The sequence below is a fragment of the Diceros bicornis genome, chromosome 14, assembly GCF_020826845.1.
Source record: "Diceros bicornis minor isolate mBicDic1 chromosome 14, mDicBic1.mat.cur, whole genome shotgun sequence".
NCBI classification, from domain to species: Eukaryota; Metazoa; Chordata; class Mammalia; order Perissodactyla; family Rhinocerotidae; genus Diceros; species Diceros bicornis.
In genome coordinates this window covers 51,593,207-51,606,371 of record NC_080753.1, presented here as the reverse complement: position 1 = coordinate 51,606,371, position 13,165 = coordinate 51,593,207, and the positions used below count along the sequence as shown (strand labels likewise).

Here is a 13,165-nt window from a genome sequence, read left to right as displayed (position 1 = left end):
TGCTTGGTGGAGGAGTGACTGGTCAGCCTACAGCATTGAGTGAAGGAGAGGGCTTGTTTCTGCATACCTCCTGTCTCTCCTCTGGGAGTTTCAGCTACAAGCTTTGCTCAAATCCTTTAAAAGTCCATTGAGCTATTTTTGTAGTATCACAGCAAATACAAATAATGATGTCTCTAGAAAGGAGTGATAAGTCACTCGTTTTATTAACAGCAGGGTTTTGTTGGTTAAATGGTTGTAAGATAACCTGTTTGACGACAGGTCACCTTGTGAGTCAGAATGACTTCCCCTGTCGGAGAAATTTTCGTTCTGTGATGTCAGTGAGGTCTAGTCAGGAGACATTCTCGCCAGACCTTTTGAGGGTTCGTTTAAGCTGTACACAGTTCTGGTGGCCGTGTATGTCCTGCAGATGTTCACTGCGTATCTTCTGGTCATCTGCTGCTGCCGTCCACAGACATGACCTCTTTCCACATAGTGCATTCGTGACATCATCTAAGGGCCCGTGGGTTCACATCCTGCAAAGTCAGATTGGGCTTGCCAGTGGCTGATGAGGACGAACTGGGAGGACTTATATGTCGGGAGAGATGTCTTAGGTCATGGGATGGTTATTAAGAATACAAATGAGATAGAATATTGTGAGTGATTGGAAGGTGTGACTCAGCCCTCCTCCCCCTTCATTCGGCTTTTATTGGTCTGTTTTATGAGGTCACTTGGTTTGATTGAGTGATGCCATTTGGAAAGATGTTTCTGCTTCCTGGCCTGACATACGGTTACTCTGTGCAGCTTTGCACATGGATAGAAATCCAGCGTTGCTTGGAGAATATTCTAGGCATTGTTGGAAAGGAAAGTGATTTCCATGCCTTGACTCCCTTTTGCCTACTTTGAGTTGATACACTTTCCTTCGTTTTTTATTTAAATTTCCACGCCACTGATGTGTCTCCTAGATCTGTCATGGCAGCCATCAGTGGCACGGAGCCTGAGATGAGTCCCCGAGTCTGGGATGCTGCGTGAGCTCCCATTTTCCAGTGCAAGAATGTGCCATTCCTCCAGGATCACAAAGCACAAACAGTAAAAAGAAAGATAGTTGCTCTTCTTATATTCATTAGCTATTAACAGATTCTTTAATTATGATCATGTTTCCTCATCTTTAGGCAGTTGTCATAAAAACCTAGACTTTGTAAACATCAGGAAGAAACGATGTGTGAATTGTAGTGAATCCATTCATTACAGAAGAGACTCCACTCAGCATTTGGATTGGTGATAGTAACACCTCATACTTTGAAAATTACACGTTTATGTTTCAGCTCGCTAAATAAATTTCTGTCAGAGCCTCCAAATGAGTATTTTGGGCTTCTTTTTGAAGGAAACGTATTAGAACCGTGGTCCATTACTTTAGTTTTGCCTTTTCTTAGCTTTTCTTGGTGGTAAAAATCACCTTTGAGGGAGGGGCATATTTCAGACACCAATCCTGTGGATTTTTGTCCTCGGCGTATTTTTAGTGTATAAAACGCTAGATTGTGAGTTTCTATGTATTTTCCATACAAAAAAGGAACCTTGAATTGAAATTGAGTTGATAGGATGGAAGGATCCTGCTAACATTGATCATATACTACTTTCCATAAATAGTGGCTACTTTCTTAGCTGGCATGAGATTTTAGCACAGGTCCTAAACATTGGTTAATGCCCGGGCTTGTCATTAATTCTCGCAAGACAGAATTTCTTTTTCTCTTCAGTGGTGATCCCAGAGCTGGAGTCTGAAGACTCTTTATTGCCATCTATTGGTGCTTGGAGGCCACTTCATGGGATTTCCAGTGGGCAAGGAAATTGTCCAGGATCTCTTTTCTGTTTGTCACCCTGTAAAGAAAGCAGGTCTCTGTTAGCTGACTTACTGTCTGTGAGAAGCCAAAGCCGCCTCCAGATCAGGGCAAGACTAGTTGTTGGGACTCGTTGGCATCTGAGCGCTGCCTTAGACCTTTGGTCTGTCATGCACTGAAGCTTAAAATCGCAACCCCACTGTGCAACTCCTTCGAGAATGTTTCTGGTGGGAAGTTTCTACCTGATTGACTTTTCAGGTCTACTTTTAGGATTCCACTGGATTTTGTTTTTTATAGGGAAGAGCTGTGTAGCATTGTAGGATGTAATTTCTTCATATATTTTTCTTTTTTCCTTGAAAGAAGAAAGTAAAACATGATTCTTGCCTCACAGAGGCATTCACTCGATCCCTTTCCAACCATCATCTTTGCCAGGATTCGAGATTTCTGGCAGTTTGCGATCAGTATTGGGTAACCAGAAGTTGAGAAACAACTGGGGTTGTTGTTGAAATAATATTTTAAAAACAAAATTGGCGATTCCATCTTGATAGAGAATAGAAAAGCAGATTAACGTTTTAAACTGGCTCTTTGAGGCTTTTAAAACTGAATGTACTTTAGATAATTTGTTCACACCTTGTAACTACAATAATGTATTAGGAATTTCTTTGGCTAGATTCCTAAAATACTTAACTTCCGTGTGTTCTTCTGACTCTTGTTATCCTTGTTCAATTCTGCTGTAAGATAGATTTTGCTCAAGACTGACCTGCAGCCGACAGTCTTTGTGTAGAATAGCGTTTGCAGTGTTTGGATCCCTGATAAGAAGAGGGCTGTGCTGCCTGGGGGTGGCCAAACAGGCAGCTTTCCATAGGTGGTAAACTGTAGCACATGTGACATTGGTGACTGACAGAACAAAAGGGCTTTGCGGCTTTAATTGTTGATTAATGATGATCCCTCTCAAATTTGACGTGGTTGCTTTCTAGAACACAAAAGAAGTCAGTGTCAAATATTTCCTTGATCTTGACAGAGTCATGATTTCCAGGCGGTCCTGGTTCTTTGACATTTCAGGATTACTGCATAAGATTTTTTAAAAACATAATTGCATAGTTTTTGATTAATTGAATCAAAAGCTTGACTGCATGTGACTTTTCATACCGTTTGTGTGGGATCTCACCATCCACCAGAGATGGATGTGCCCAAGTGATATTGTCCCTGGGAAGATGCTGCACGGAGCTTGTGGAAACTTAGTGCTTTGGATATTCTCCTTCCTCTCTCCCCTAATCCTTTCCCCTGAAGGAAAGAAAAGGAAGGCTCGCCTTTCCTTCGTGTGCCTGCTTTCCAGTGCCTGAGTTCTGAGGGAGCGCGGTGTTGGTGAGCAATCGGAACATCTTCCCAAGGTGGTGGTGATGTTTGGGTCTGCAGTGCTGGGGCTGGCATTTCACTGGGTAGAGCTGAGAAGATATTTATAAGTAGTTATGTTACTCTTCCTAAGGATGTCTTGGGCTTCTCAGGGAACTTAATGTGTTTCGCTAAGTGAGTGCTTCATTCCTAATTGGAAGGATTAAGTCTTAAGGCAGCAGAGTGTAGATAGTATTGTTACTATTTAATAGTGTAACGGAATTCTGGCACAATTTTTGAAATTGTTCCCTCTTTTAAAAAAATTTATATTTTAAAATTTTTCCACCCCTACCTTTTAAAGTGCTAGGCAGTCATATACTTATCTCAAAATTTAAAAGTTTAATCATAATTGCTGTTTGCCTGACAATCTGTAGTTAGAAAGTTGGTGCTAAAAGAATCTTCAGCTTCGTAACACAGGTATTTTGGAGATTTAGGGTCTAATTTCCTGCTGGGCACAGGCAAAAAGATAAGTATTTCTCATCTAGAACTATGAAATCATAGATCCAAAAGGAATTATTACAGGAATCACTATCTAGAAGTTTTGTAGATGAAGTCAGATAAGATTGGACCTAGAAGGAGCCCCAGTTTTCTCCCTTTTGTAGTCTCTTGCCCTAGATCACAAGTTAGTTGAACTAAAGCCTAGGTTTTATGCTACCACTTTTTTTTTTCCTTGTATCACTCTGACCAAGCCAAACTTAGGAAGATTCGTCTTGAGAGGATCCAACCCACAAAAAGTTTCTTTAGGTAAATCTGGTTAATAGCAAACTTCTCTAAATAGCAGCCTATGTAATTTAATTAAGACAAGTGCTGCAAATATTTAACATCCTGCGGTTTTTAGCATAAACAAACTATTTCATCTGTTTATATGTAAAGCAAGAAATGAGGCCTGTGAACCAGTGTGGCAAGATCTCCAAAAATACCATAAAGCAGGCAGTCTTTGTAGCAAACCTCCTTTCATGGAGCCAGCCAACCTCCCTTTTCTGTCATTGTGTGACATCCTCACAACCTGGTTAAACAAACTCCAGTGATAACTAGGGAGCAGGGTGGGTCGGGAGCAGAGAAGGATACAGTCTGTTGCCAGTGTTGCTTGCTATAGAGTTGGGTATGAGTTGGTCTCTGCTCGCCTCTGGGTTCACTTGAGAATGTGTTTATTTTCTCTTTACTATACAGGATGTTTACAACCATCCTGTGTGGTTTGTCCGCAACTGCACTTGTATTTGAGTTTGGTGGGCAGCTTGCCCTGGGCAGGGGATATCCCCTGCCCCACCCCCTGCAATCTCCACCGCGTACGCACGCACGCGCGCGCGCGCGCGCGCGCGCACACACACACTCTCTCTCTCTCTCTGTCTCTCTCTCTGTCTCTCTCTCTCTGTCTCTCTCTCTCTCTCGTTCCTTTGAGTAGTTGCCAGGTTTGTAGTGTGTGTGTTTGGGGGTAGAATAGAGTGGGTAATTATTTTGGGGGTGGAAACACAGGAAATTTTTTTTTTTGAATAGGCCTTTCAGCAAGCTGGCAAAGCTTCAGGGCCGGCTCCCACACCGGCACAAAGAGCGCAGCCATGCTGGTCATTTTGCATTTGCCAGACACAACATGTCTTCTTTTTGAATGAACACACCCTCCCCTCCCACCCATTCCTTGCTCTTTGTTTAGAATTGAGATATAATCTAAATAATTGGATTTACCAGCTTACGTTTTTAATATTGGAAAATTGAGTTAATAAAATGGTGTTTTGGCGTACACATCCCTCCCCGAGGGACCAGCTGAGCATTTCTTTAAATTGCTTCGTCCCCCCCCCCCGCTCCTGCTTTCTCCAGCCGAATTATGTGCATACACTGTGTTCTCCTTGGGTTTGTAAACTGCCAGAAATCCTGGACAGAAATAGAATTAACCTAGAAATGGCTGTTGTGTCATATTTAGGGTGGCCCTAGAGATTGAGTGCACAGATAGCAATAAGCTGGTTAACTCGCTCCTGTAGATAACCCCGGAGGAGGCCTGGAGAAACAGTGCCACCCTCTTGTGAGGCTTCTGATGGCTGACTGCCCGGGAAGCTTCTAAATGCATGTTGTGGGAAGGACAGGAGGGGGCACAGGGAGGGTATTACAAAACAAAATATTTGGCATAGGACTTTGTCAGCTCATCAGCAGAGTTTCTTTACAAGTATTGTCTTGCAATTTGTTAACTTGCAAAATAATGCTGCTGTGTATTTTGGTGTGTTTCTTTGTTTCCATAAAGGTGCTATACTTTTTGTTTTTTTAACCTAAATATGAAACATATTTGAAGATTTATTTGGGTAGAATTTTAAGTGATCAAGCAAAACATTCTTCGGGTTGTTGTCCCTGCCAACCAACCCCAAATGAGAGAAGGCTCAGGAGAAAAAGAAGTCTCCCTCCTGTGTATCTAAGGGAGTGGAAGGGAAAAGAGGAAGATGATGGGCCTTCCCCCTGCGAGCTCATGCAGCTTGATCAAAAAGTACAAATAATCTCTTATATGTGGTGGTCCTGTGTGCATGGTTTTGAGGCAGGTCTGTCCTGGTTCCAGCAGATTGTAGCCCGTGCACAGTTGTGCTGTGTGAGGGCATGTGGAATGCGATGGCATGACCTGGGTGCCCTGGGGTTGGATGTCACCTTGTGCCGCGTGGCAGTTAAGAGCCAGAACCAGCCCTGATTTGACTTTTGTTAGGTGAGGCAGATGGTGGGTAAGTGGCTCAGTAAATTCTTAGTAAGTGATGAGTGTGGTGGTGGTAGAAATTGTGGTCACATGGGAAAATGCTCAGTAGATAGATTCCTATGTAAAGTGAATTCCAGTCTACCTTTGCGTAGACGTACGCTGGGATGGCCAATAACTTTGCCTGGGCCAGAACCACACGCCTCTTCCTTTCCTGTTACTGTTAGGTCTATTTTAGATCTATCCAGCTATCTCCCCTGGCACCTCTGGATTGCCATTCAGTCTGTCTCTCTGCTCAGAAAACGTTCATGTGTTTAGTTGAGTGATTCCTAAGGAAAGAAGGATGAGTTGTGTAGTCCATGCGGAGTACAGCAGTGTAGTGCTCTTGCTATTCCTTCCCAGCACTTATGGAGGGAGGCTTGTCCTCCATGCACAGTAACACCTGTGTACAGAGGAGACTGCTGTAGAGCCTACTCGGTAGGCCCACAGGAGGGCAGGGGAGTGGCATTGGGGTTGAGTGGTAGGTCATGAAGGGTGTACTCCTTTAGGATGGCTCGGTGTCTCTGAGGAGGGGACTTTTGAACTTTATGGAAGAAGTGACTTCCATAAAAAGTATCAGGCCTCTAATATTCCCTTCACTGGATGATGGGAAGAAGCTGGCCATGGCAAGATACAGGAGGAGAGCATTCCAGATGGACAGAGCAGGCTTGAGTAAGTAAGGTCCCCTCCGACCATTGCTTCTATTTTCGGGCATTTATTTCTATATAGAGTGAAACTGGGGGATCAGATTAGAAAATAGACTTTCATTTCAACACATTGTTTTCCTCCTCTTTGGGACATTTTAGCTTAAATGGGATTCACACCAGTAGGGCTGGTTTTTGTGGTGACGAAATTGCCCTGGGGCTCCTGGACCTGAGAGCTTCTAAAGGAGGGGCACGCCAGAAGGCCTTGCCTGTGACAAAGATGTGCCTCACCTCCCACCTGGGTGCAGCGTGGCGTGACAGAGAAAACTCTTACCCAAGGACCCAGACTTTGGCTTCTGGTGGTGTTCGTTCTGCGACCCACAGTGTGTGGCAGGTCTCACCTTTCTCTCAGTTGATTCTTCTGTGCAGGGAGGGTGATCTTAAGATCCTTCAAAAAAGTAAAGCCACTAGCTTTTAACATTTGTCACAAACTCCAAACAGAAATAGCAGACCATATCTATATTCTCTGAGCTTGCTGGTTGAGTTTCGTAGTCCTTTAACTCACATGCACACATTTACGTCATGGAAGGTGAGTGGCAGCGATGAAGTGATCACTTCTGTTCCCTCACCCCCATACCCCCAACCCTAGATTCTAACATACTGTAAAATGTTACCCTCAATATATTTATTCATATATAAATATATTTATTCATTTTTTCCTCAGTTGATTTAAGTTTATACGATCTGTTTAACTTGGCTTGCTGGAGAGGTTGATTTAATAGGTTTCATTGACGTAGGGGTACACCCAGAGTTCCTAGAATGAAGGAAGCTTCTGTAAGGGAAACTCCTTCCTTGATCAATTAATAAAATACACGCAAATGCTCTAGTTGGTACTTCTGTGGTTTCCATGAGGGACAAACACCCTCTGTGTTTTCTGTATTCTGGCATTTCTGTGTATTACCAATGGGCAGTACTGGCCATCCTGGCTAAATGGCAAGTCCACAAGGCTTGGGAGCCCACCTCTCCCCCCCATTCTGTTTTCTCTCAACCCCAGCAACCCCAAACTCTCCCTACACTCCCCCCCCTCCCCCCCACTCCACCCCTAGGATGACTCTGAACCTCCTTAGTTCAAAAAATCAATATTTGCATTTTAAAGTGTTTTTGCTCTAGTAATGAAATGAAGGATGTTGTTTCTGGTTAAAATGTCACTCAGGTGATGGAAGGGGTGGGTGAAGTAAATGCTGCTGTAAGTGGATGGACCACCTTGCTTGCTAACTGCTGAGAACTAACAATTGAGTACCAATCCTTGCAGAGCTCCCCCTCCCTCATCAGCCTGTGGTCAGTGTCTGATCTGGCCAGCTCCTCAGCGCCGAATGCTAACCTGCTTCTTCCCCAACATCTCCATGTGCAGATATTCTGGTTCTAAACATCTGTGCCCCCTGCTCCCCACACCCTTTTCTTTACTGATTTAAAATAGCATACACTCATTTCCTTGTATCCGACGTTCTAGAATGAACCACCTATCCCTCAAACATACCTGCACTCCAAGAGTGCCTTCTCCACAGATTTGGCCTCTCAGTTGTGTCATTCAGAGTCTTTTGTTGTGTGGGGCCAGCAGAGCCGAGCCAACACCTTTTTAATCCCCTGGGACTGTGCAGGATGAAAAGCCAAACCACAGACCTGCCCTTCCTGCAAAGCGCGGAATCTTCTGGCCTCTTTAAAGAAGATATTGGTTTGTCTTGTTCTTTAGTTCCTGCTTTCATCTGAGTCTCACAAATACTTAATCACTTGGGAGCTTGGCTCATTCCTCTGAGGGGTAGTTTATTTTACTGCCAGTTTTTAATGTGTTTTTGCCTTCTTTTTCATAGTCTGACTGAGAAAGTCGTCAGGCAGCAAGTGCCTCTTTGAACAGTGGTCGGAGCAGTTGATCTTGAAGGTCCTGAAGTTGTAGGATATTTGACTGTGTCCTGCTCTGTCACCTGTGCATCTCTGTGTTTGCGTGTTTGTTTTCCGTTGTGGCTGCGCTGCCTTCTCATAACATGTGGCATTTGTTGTTGCTGACTTTTGAAAAAGCAATGAACACTGAACATCCTGTTCACATGCAGGCAGTATTTCTGTAAAATTCGTCTAATACTCAGAGTGTGAGTTGTGTCCATTTAAATGGAGATGTACACATTATAAAATTGCCAGTTATGAAAAAAAAAAAACCGTGTTGTAGAATAAAATGATAGGGGCTTTCTTTTAACAGGGAGGGAAGGTGGATGGAGAGGAGAAGCTTTGTTGGAAGAGGCGGGTAGTTCTTTTGGGGTCAGTCCACCCTGATGGTGGCCTCGCGTTGCGGGCTGTGGCCTGTTGGGGTGCGGTTTTCTGTAGCCTGGTCCTTCCCCTGAAGCAGTGCTGTTCAAGATGCCAGCTGCTGCTTGGTGCCGGTGAGTTGAATACAGAAATTGAGAGTGAGCTATTTAGAAACTTAAAGCTTATGTCTGTTGAATCTAATAAAACATTTGGGTTTGTATTTTATGTCTTATTTAATTTTTACCCTGGTTTAATTATAAAAATATCCATTTGCAACAGATAGAAAATTTAAAGGGGGAAAAAATAACCAAACACAGGGGCCGGCCCAATGGCGTAGTGGTTAAGTTCACACACTCTGCTTCTGCGGCCCAGGGTTCACAGGTTTGGGTTACGCACCGCTTATCAAGCCATGCTGTGGCGGTGTCCCGTATAAAGTAGAGGAGGATGGGCATGGATGTTAGCCCAGGGCCAATCTTCCTCAGCAAAAAGAGGAGGATTGGCCACAGATGCTAGCTCAGGGCTAATCTTCCTCACAAAAGAAAAAATAAATAACCAAGCACAAAACTGATCCTCAGCTCACAGAGTTTGAGAAGCACCACTCTAAAGGCTCTGTCCCACCTCGATTTGATCCTTCACTATCCCCCTTTGCAGGTTACTCCTGGGCTTAGTGGCTTATGCAGCACGCACTTCTGGTCTGTCTCGTCTCTTATATACAGGCAGTCGGTTGTAAAACAGCTCTTCATTCCCTATAACATGAGGACAGTGGCGTTGCCTTATTCCCTTACCATTTACAACATTTGGGACGTTATGTTAAACTTGTTTAGCTTTCTGCAGGTGCCTTGTTAATGTGGCTGTTTCACGTTATTCCTGGGTTCTAAAGTGCTTTTGATTAGCTGTGATGTTTATAGATTTTAAAGAATGAAGGTTGCCCAGTAAGTAAGTAGTAGTCATGCGGTCTCCCTTTTGATCAAATGTCAATTTGTTTCGGGAATATGATCTATACAGTAGTATTTTTGGTGGGTGGTAGGGGAGGCAAAAAAGTAGAGACTGGTCAGGACACCAGGGAGGTTAAATTTATTTATTATTTATTTATTTATTTTTGTGAGGAAGATCAGCCCTGAGCTAACATCCATGCTAATCCTCCTCTTTTTGCTGAGGAAGACCGGCTCTGAGCTAACATCTATTGCCAATCCTCCTCCTCTTTTTTTCCTTCCCCAAAGCCCCAGTAGATAGTTGTATGTCATAGTTGCACATCCTTCTAGTTGCTGTGTGTGGGACGCAGCCTCAGCATGGCCGGAGAAGCAGTGCGTCGGTGCGCACCCGGGATCCGAACCCGGGCCGCCAGTAGTGGAGTGCGTGCACTTAACCACTAAGCCACGGGGCTGGCCCAGGGAGGTTAAATTTAAAGGTGCTAATTTTTACAAAGTGGAAAATCGTGGTGTGTGTATTTTGCTGTAGTATTTTGTTAAATACTAGAGTGTTAATTTAAAATGCTAGGTATTTTGAGCACTGGCAGTTTAAGATACTATGATTACTATTTTTTATAATCCCAACAATAGTCAAGGGAAGGATTATTCCTGCTTTACAAATATCTCTGATTTCTTGTTATTTCTTATGTAATATTCAAAGCAACCTGGAGTTGGGGTGGCATTATCAGTCCCACACAGTGAATTTGGGATTCTGACCAGATCTGTTTAAAGCCCTGTGCCACAGGGCTGCCTTTTGGTTGTTTTTTTTATTTTTTTCCCTGCCCTCAAATACTATTTCTTGAGCGTCCTGTATGAGCAGGGCTGGGTAGTACACACACAGCTGCTCACCCTCAGGGGTGCCTATTTCTATTATGGATTGAGAGCCTTACAATTAAAGGAAGACCTCATAGGAGACAATTTATGGTAAGTGTAAGGTTAGTTATACGTAAAGAAAAAAATATGTTAGAATACTTACGTAGAGAAAGGGAAATGAACTATTGGCTGTGGTGTTCGGAGAGACATAAGAAACCTTTCCAAGATTGATTAGTATTCACATTGATAGAAAGGAATGTCTTACACGTGCGATTTAGCAAATGAAAGATGTCTAGTTAAGGAAACTTAAGTTTTGTGATTTGTAGACACCAAGTGGGTAAGTTAGGGGTCACTATCTAGGTAGGATTGCAACAGTGAAGAGGCCTGCCTGAAAAGTAGATTAAGGCCAGGTTTTGAATCCCTAAGGAGTGTGGATTTACCCTGTAGGCGGAGGGTAATCCATAATTTGGTGAGGATAGAGGGGTTTTAGATAGACTTCAGAAACAGTTTTTTTTTCCGCATTACGCTTTCATTAGTGTAGTGAACTTCTGTGGCTGAATTGGAATCAGAAGAGATTAGAGGTTGGGAGACTGTGTCGTGTGGGGTGTAAGACTGGGTCAGTGATGGATGCACAGGGAAAGGTGCACTGGGTGTAAGGACACAGTGTGAACGGAATCGTGTGTGTATTTGAGACAGTCTCATGTTAAAGCATAGAACGCTGTATCAGTGTGGCAGGATGATTTGTGTTTTCCTTATTAGTATGGGCTAAATAAAAAATACATAAGCCGTTAATCCCATGTCATCAAACACCACATGGGGTTTTTGAAATACGCAGGCACACTGTTGTGGTTGGTGCACAGGCATGTGCTGTTACACACATATACACACACACTCATGGTGCATATTTTATATCAGTGTATAAAACACAGCCCTTTAACCAAATTTATTGCCCTTTAAAGCAGGCCTGTGGTTTATGAGAGTTTGAGAGATATAGAACCTTAATTAGAAAGAAAGAGGTTGCTTGAAATAGGGTCTTTTTTCCCTTTTGTGTCATGATTTTATTGCTGCACGTACATCTAGATCCTCCGATCTCTGCTTTATTTTTTTTATTTTTTAATTTTATTTTTTAATTTATTTAATTTATTTTTAATTTTCTTTTGCTTTTACAGGCCCAGGCTGCAAGCACAAAGAAAGTTTGCTCAATCTCAGCCGAACAGTCCCAGCACAACTCCAGTAAAGATAGTGGAGCCATTGCTACCCCCTCCAGCCACTCAAATTTCTGACCTCTCCAAAAGGAAGCCTAAGACAGAAGATTTTCTTACCTTTCTCTGCCTTCGAGGTAAGACTGTGTTAACCAGCCAGTTTGGAAGGAACAGCCTAGTTGAAAGAAAAGAGTAACACTGTACACAGGAATACATATTAGCTTTGGTCTCTGCTGCATCCATCTTTCAATTCCCCAGCCAAAAAAAACCCTATCCCTTTTTGAGGGAGAGTTGAAAGTGAGAAATCCCACAGAGAGGCTGCTTGAGTCTTCATATTTCTCCTTCTATTTTCATTTGACTCTTAAATTTCCTTTCTTGGCTTTTCAATATACAGTTTTACAGTTTGTAGTTTGTATTTTTAATTTTTGGGTTTTTTTTTTTTTTTTCCTTTTGGTTGAGGAAGATTTGCTCTGAGATGACATCTGTTGCCAATCTTGCTCTCTTTTTTCCTTGAGGAAGATTAGCCCTGAGCTAACATCTGTGCCAGTCTTCCTGTATTTTGTATGTGGGTCACCGGCACAGTATGGCTTGACAAGTGGTGTAGGTCTGCGCCCGGCATCCAAACCTGCAAACCCGGGCCACTGAAGTGGAGCACACGGGACTTAACCATTATGCCACGGGGCCAGCCTCTGTTTTTAATTTTTATAATTTGAATTTTTCCTATCACCCTTTTAGGACTCCCATCACCTCCCCCGTCACCATCACACACTTGCTTTGCTGACTTTGCCTTTGATTTTGTTTTGTATTTTTTTTTGGCAGGGCAGTTGTTGATGGGTATGAAGTCTCCTTTCCTTGCCTTTCCTAAAGTCTGTCAATAAGCCGCTCTGACTGAGGAATCACTCTTCTCCTAGCCCTGTACTATATAGGCAAAAGAGTAGTAGTACTTTCCAAGTACAGTTAACAGTGAAAATATTGGTCCATAGTTGTGAACAGGACTAATAGTGCAAGGTGAGGGTAAAATTTTGTAATAAAGGATGGGTTTGGATTTACATGGCCTTATTTGGGAAAGTATTTACTACAGGAACTAAGTTTTCTAACAGTTGTGAAGGAAGGACACTAAAGATTGTCAAAGAAATTGAAGAGCTTATGGAAATGAGAGGTGGGGGGTCGTGTTAGAAAGCCAGGAACTCGGAGAGTTCCTTTGGTGTGGTTGGTTGAGGGAAAGTGAACAGGAGGAGAGGGTCTTTGCTCTTGGTTATTGGTTGGGTGGGGAGGTGGGTGGGGTGGGCTTTTGAGGTTCAGGGTTACATACTTTTTTTTTTTTTTTTTTTTTGTGAGG

General features: G+C 43.1%; 1 protein-coding gene across 7 annotated transcripts in view; it reads left to right on the top strand.

Moving 5' to 3' along the window:
• The window catches only part of JARID2 (jumonji and AT-rich interaction domain containing 2), a 258,502-nt gene that overhangs the window by 171,077 nt on the left and 74,260 nt on the right, over positions 1-13,165 (top strand). For all 7 annotated transcript variants that reach the window (XM_058555224.1, XM_058555225.1, XM_058555223.1 and 4 more), the window contains one exon: positions 11,794-11,963. In XM_058555224.1, the coding sequence (XP_058411207.1) occupies positions 11,794-11,963 (170 nt within the window). The remainder of the gene's footprint in view (positions 1-11,793; positions 11,964-13,165) is intronic.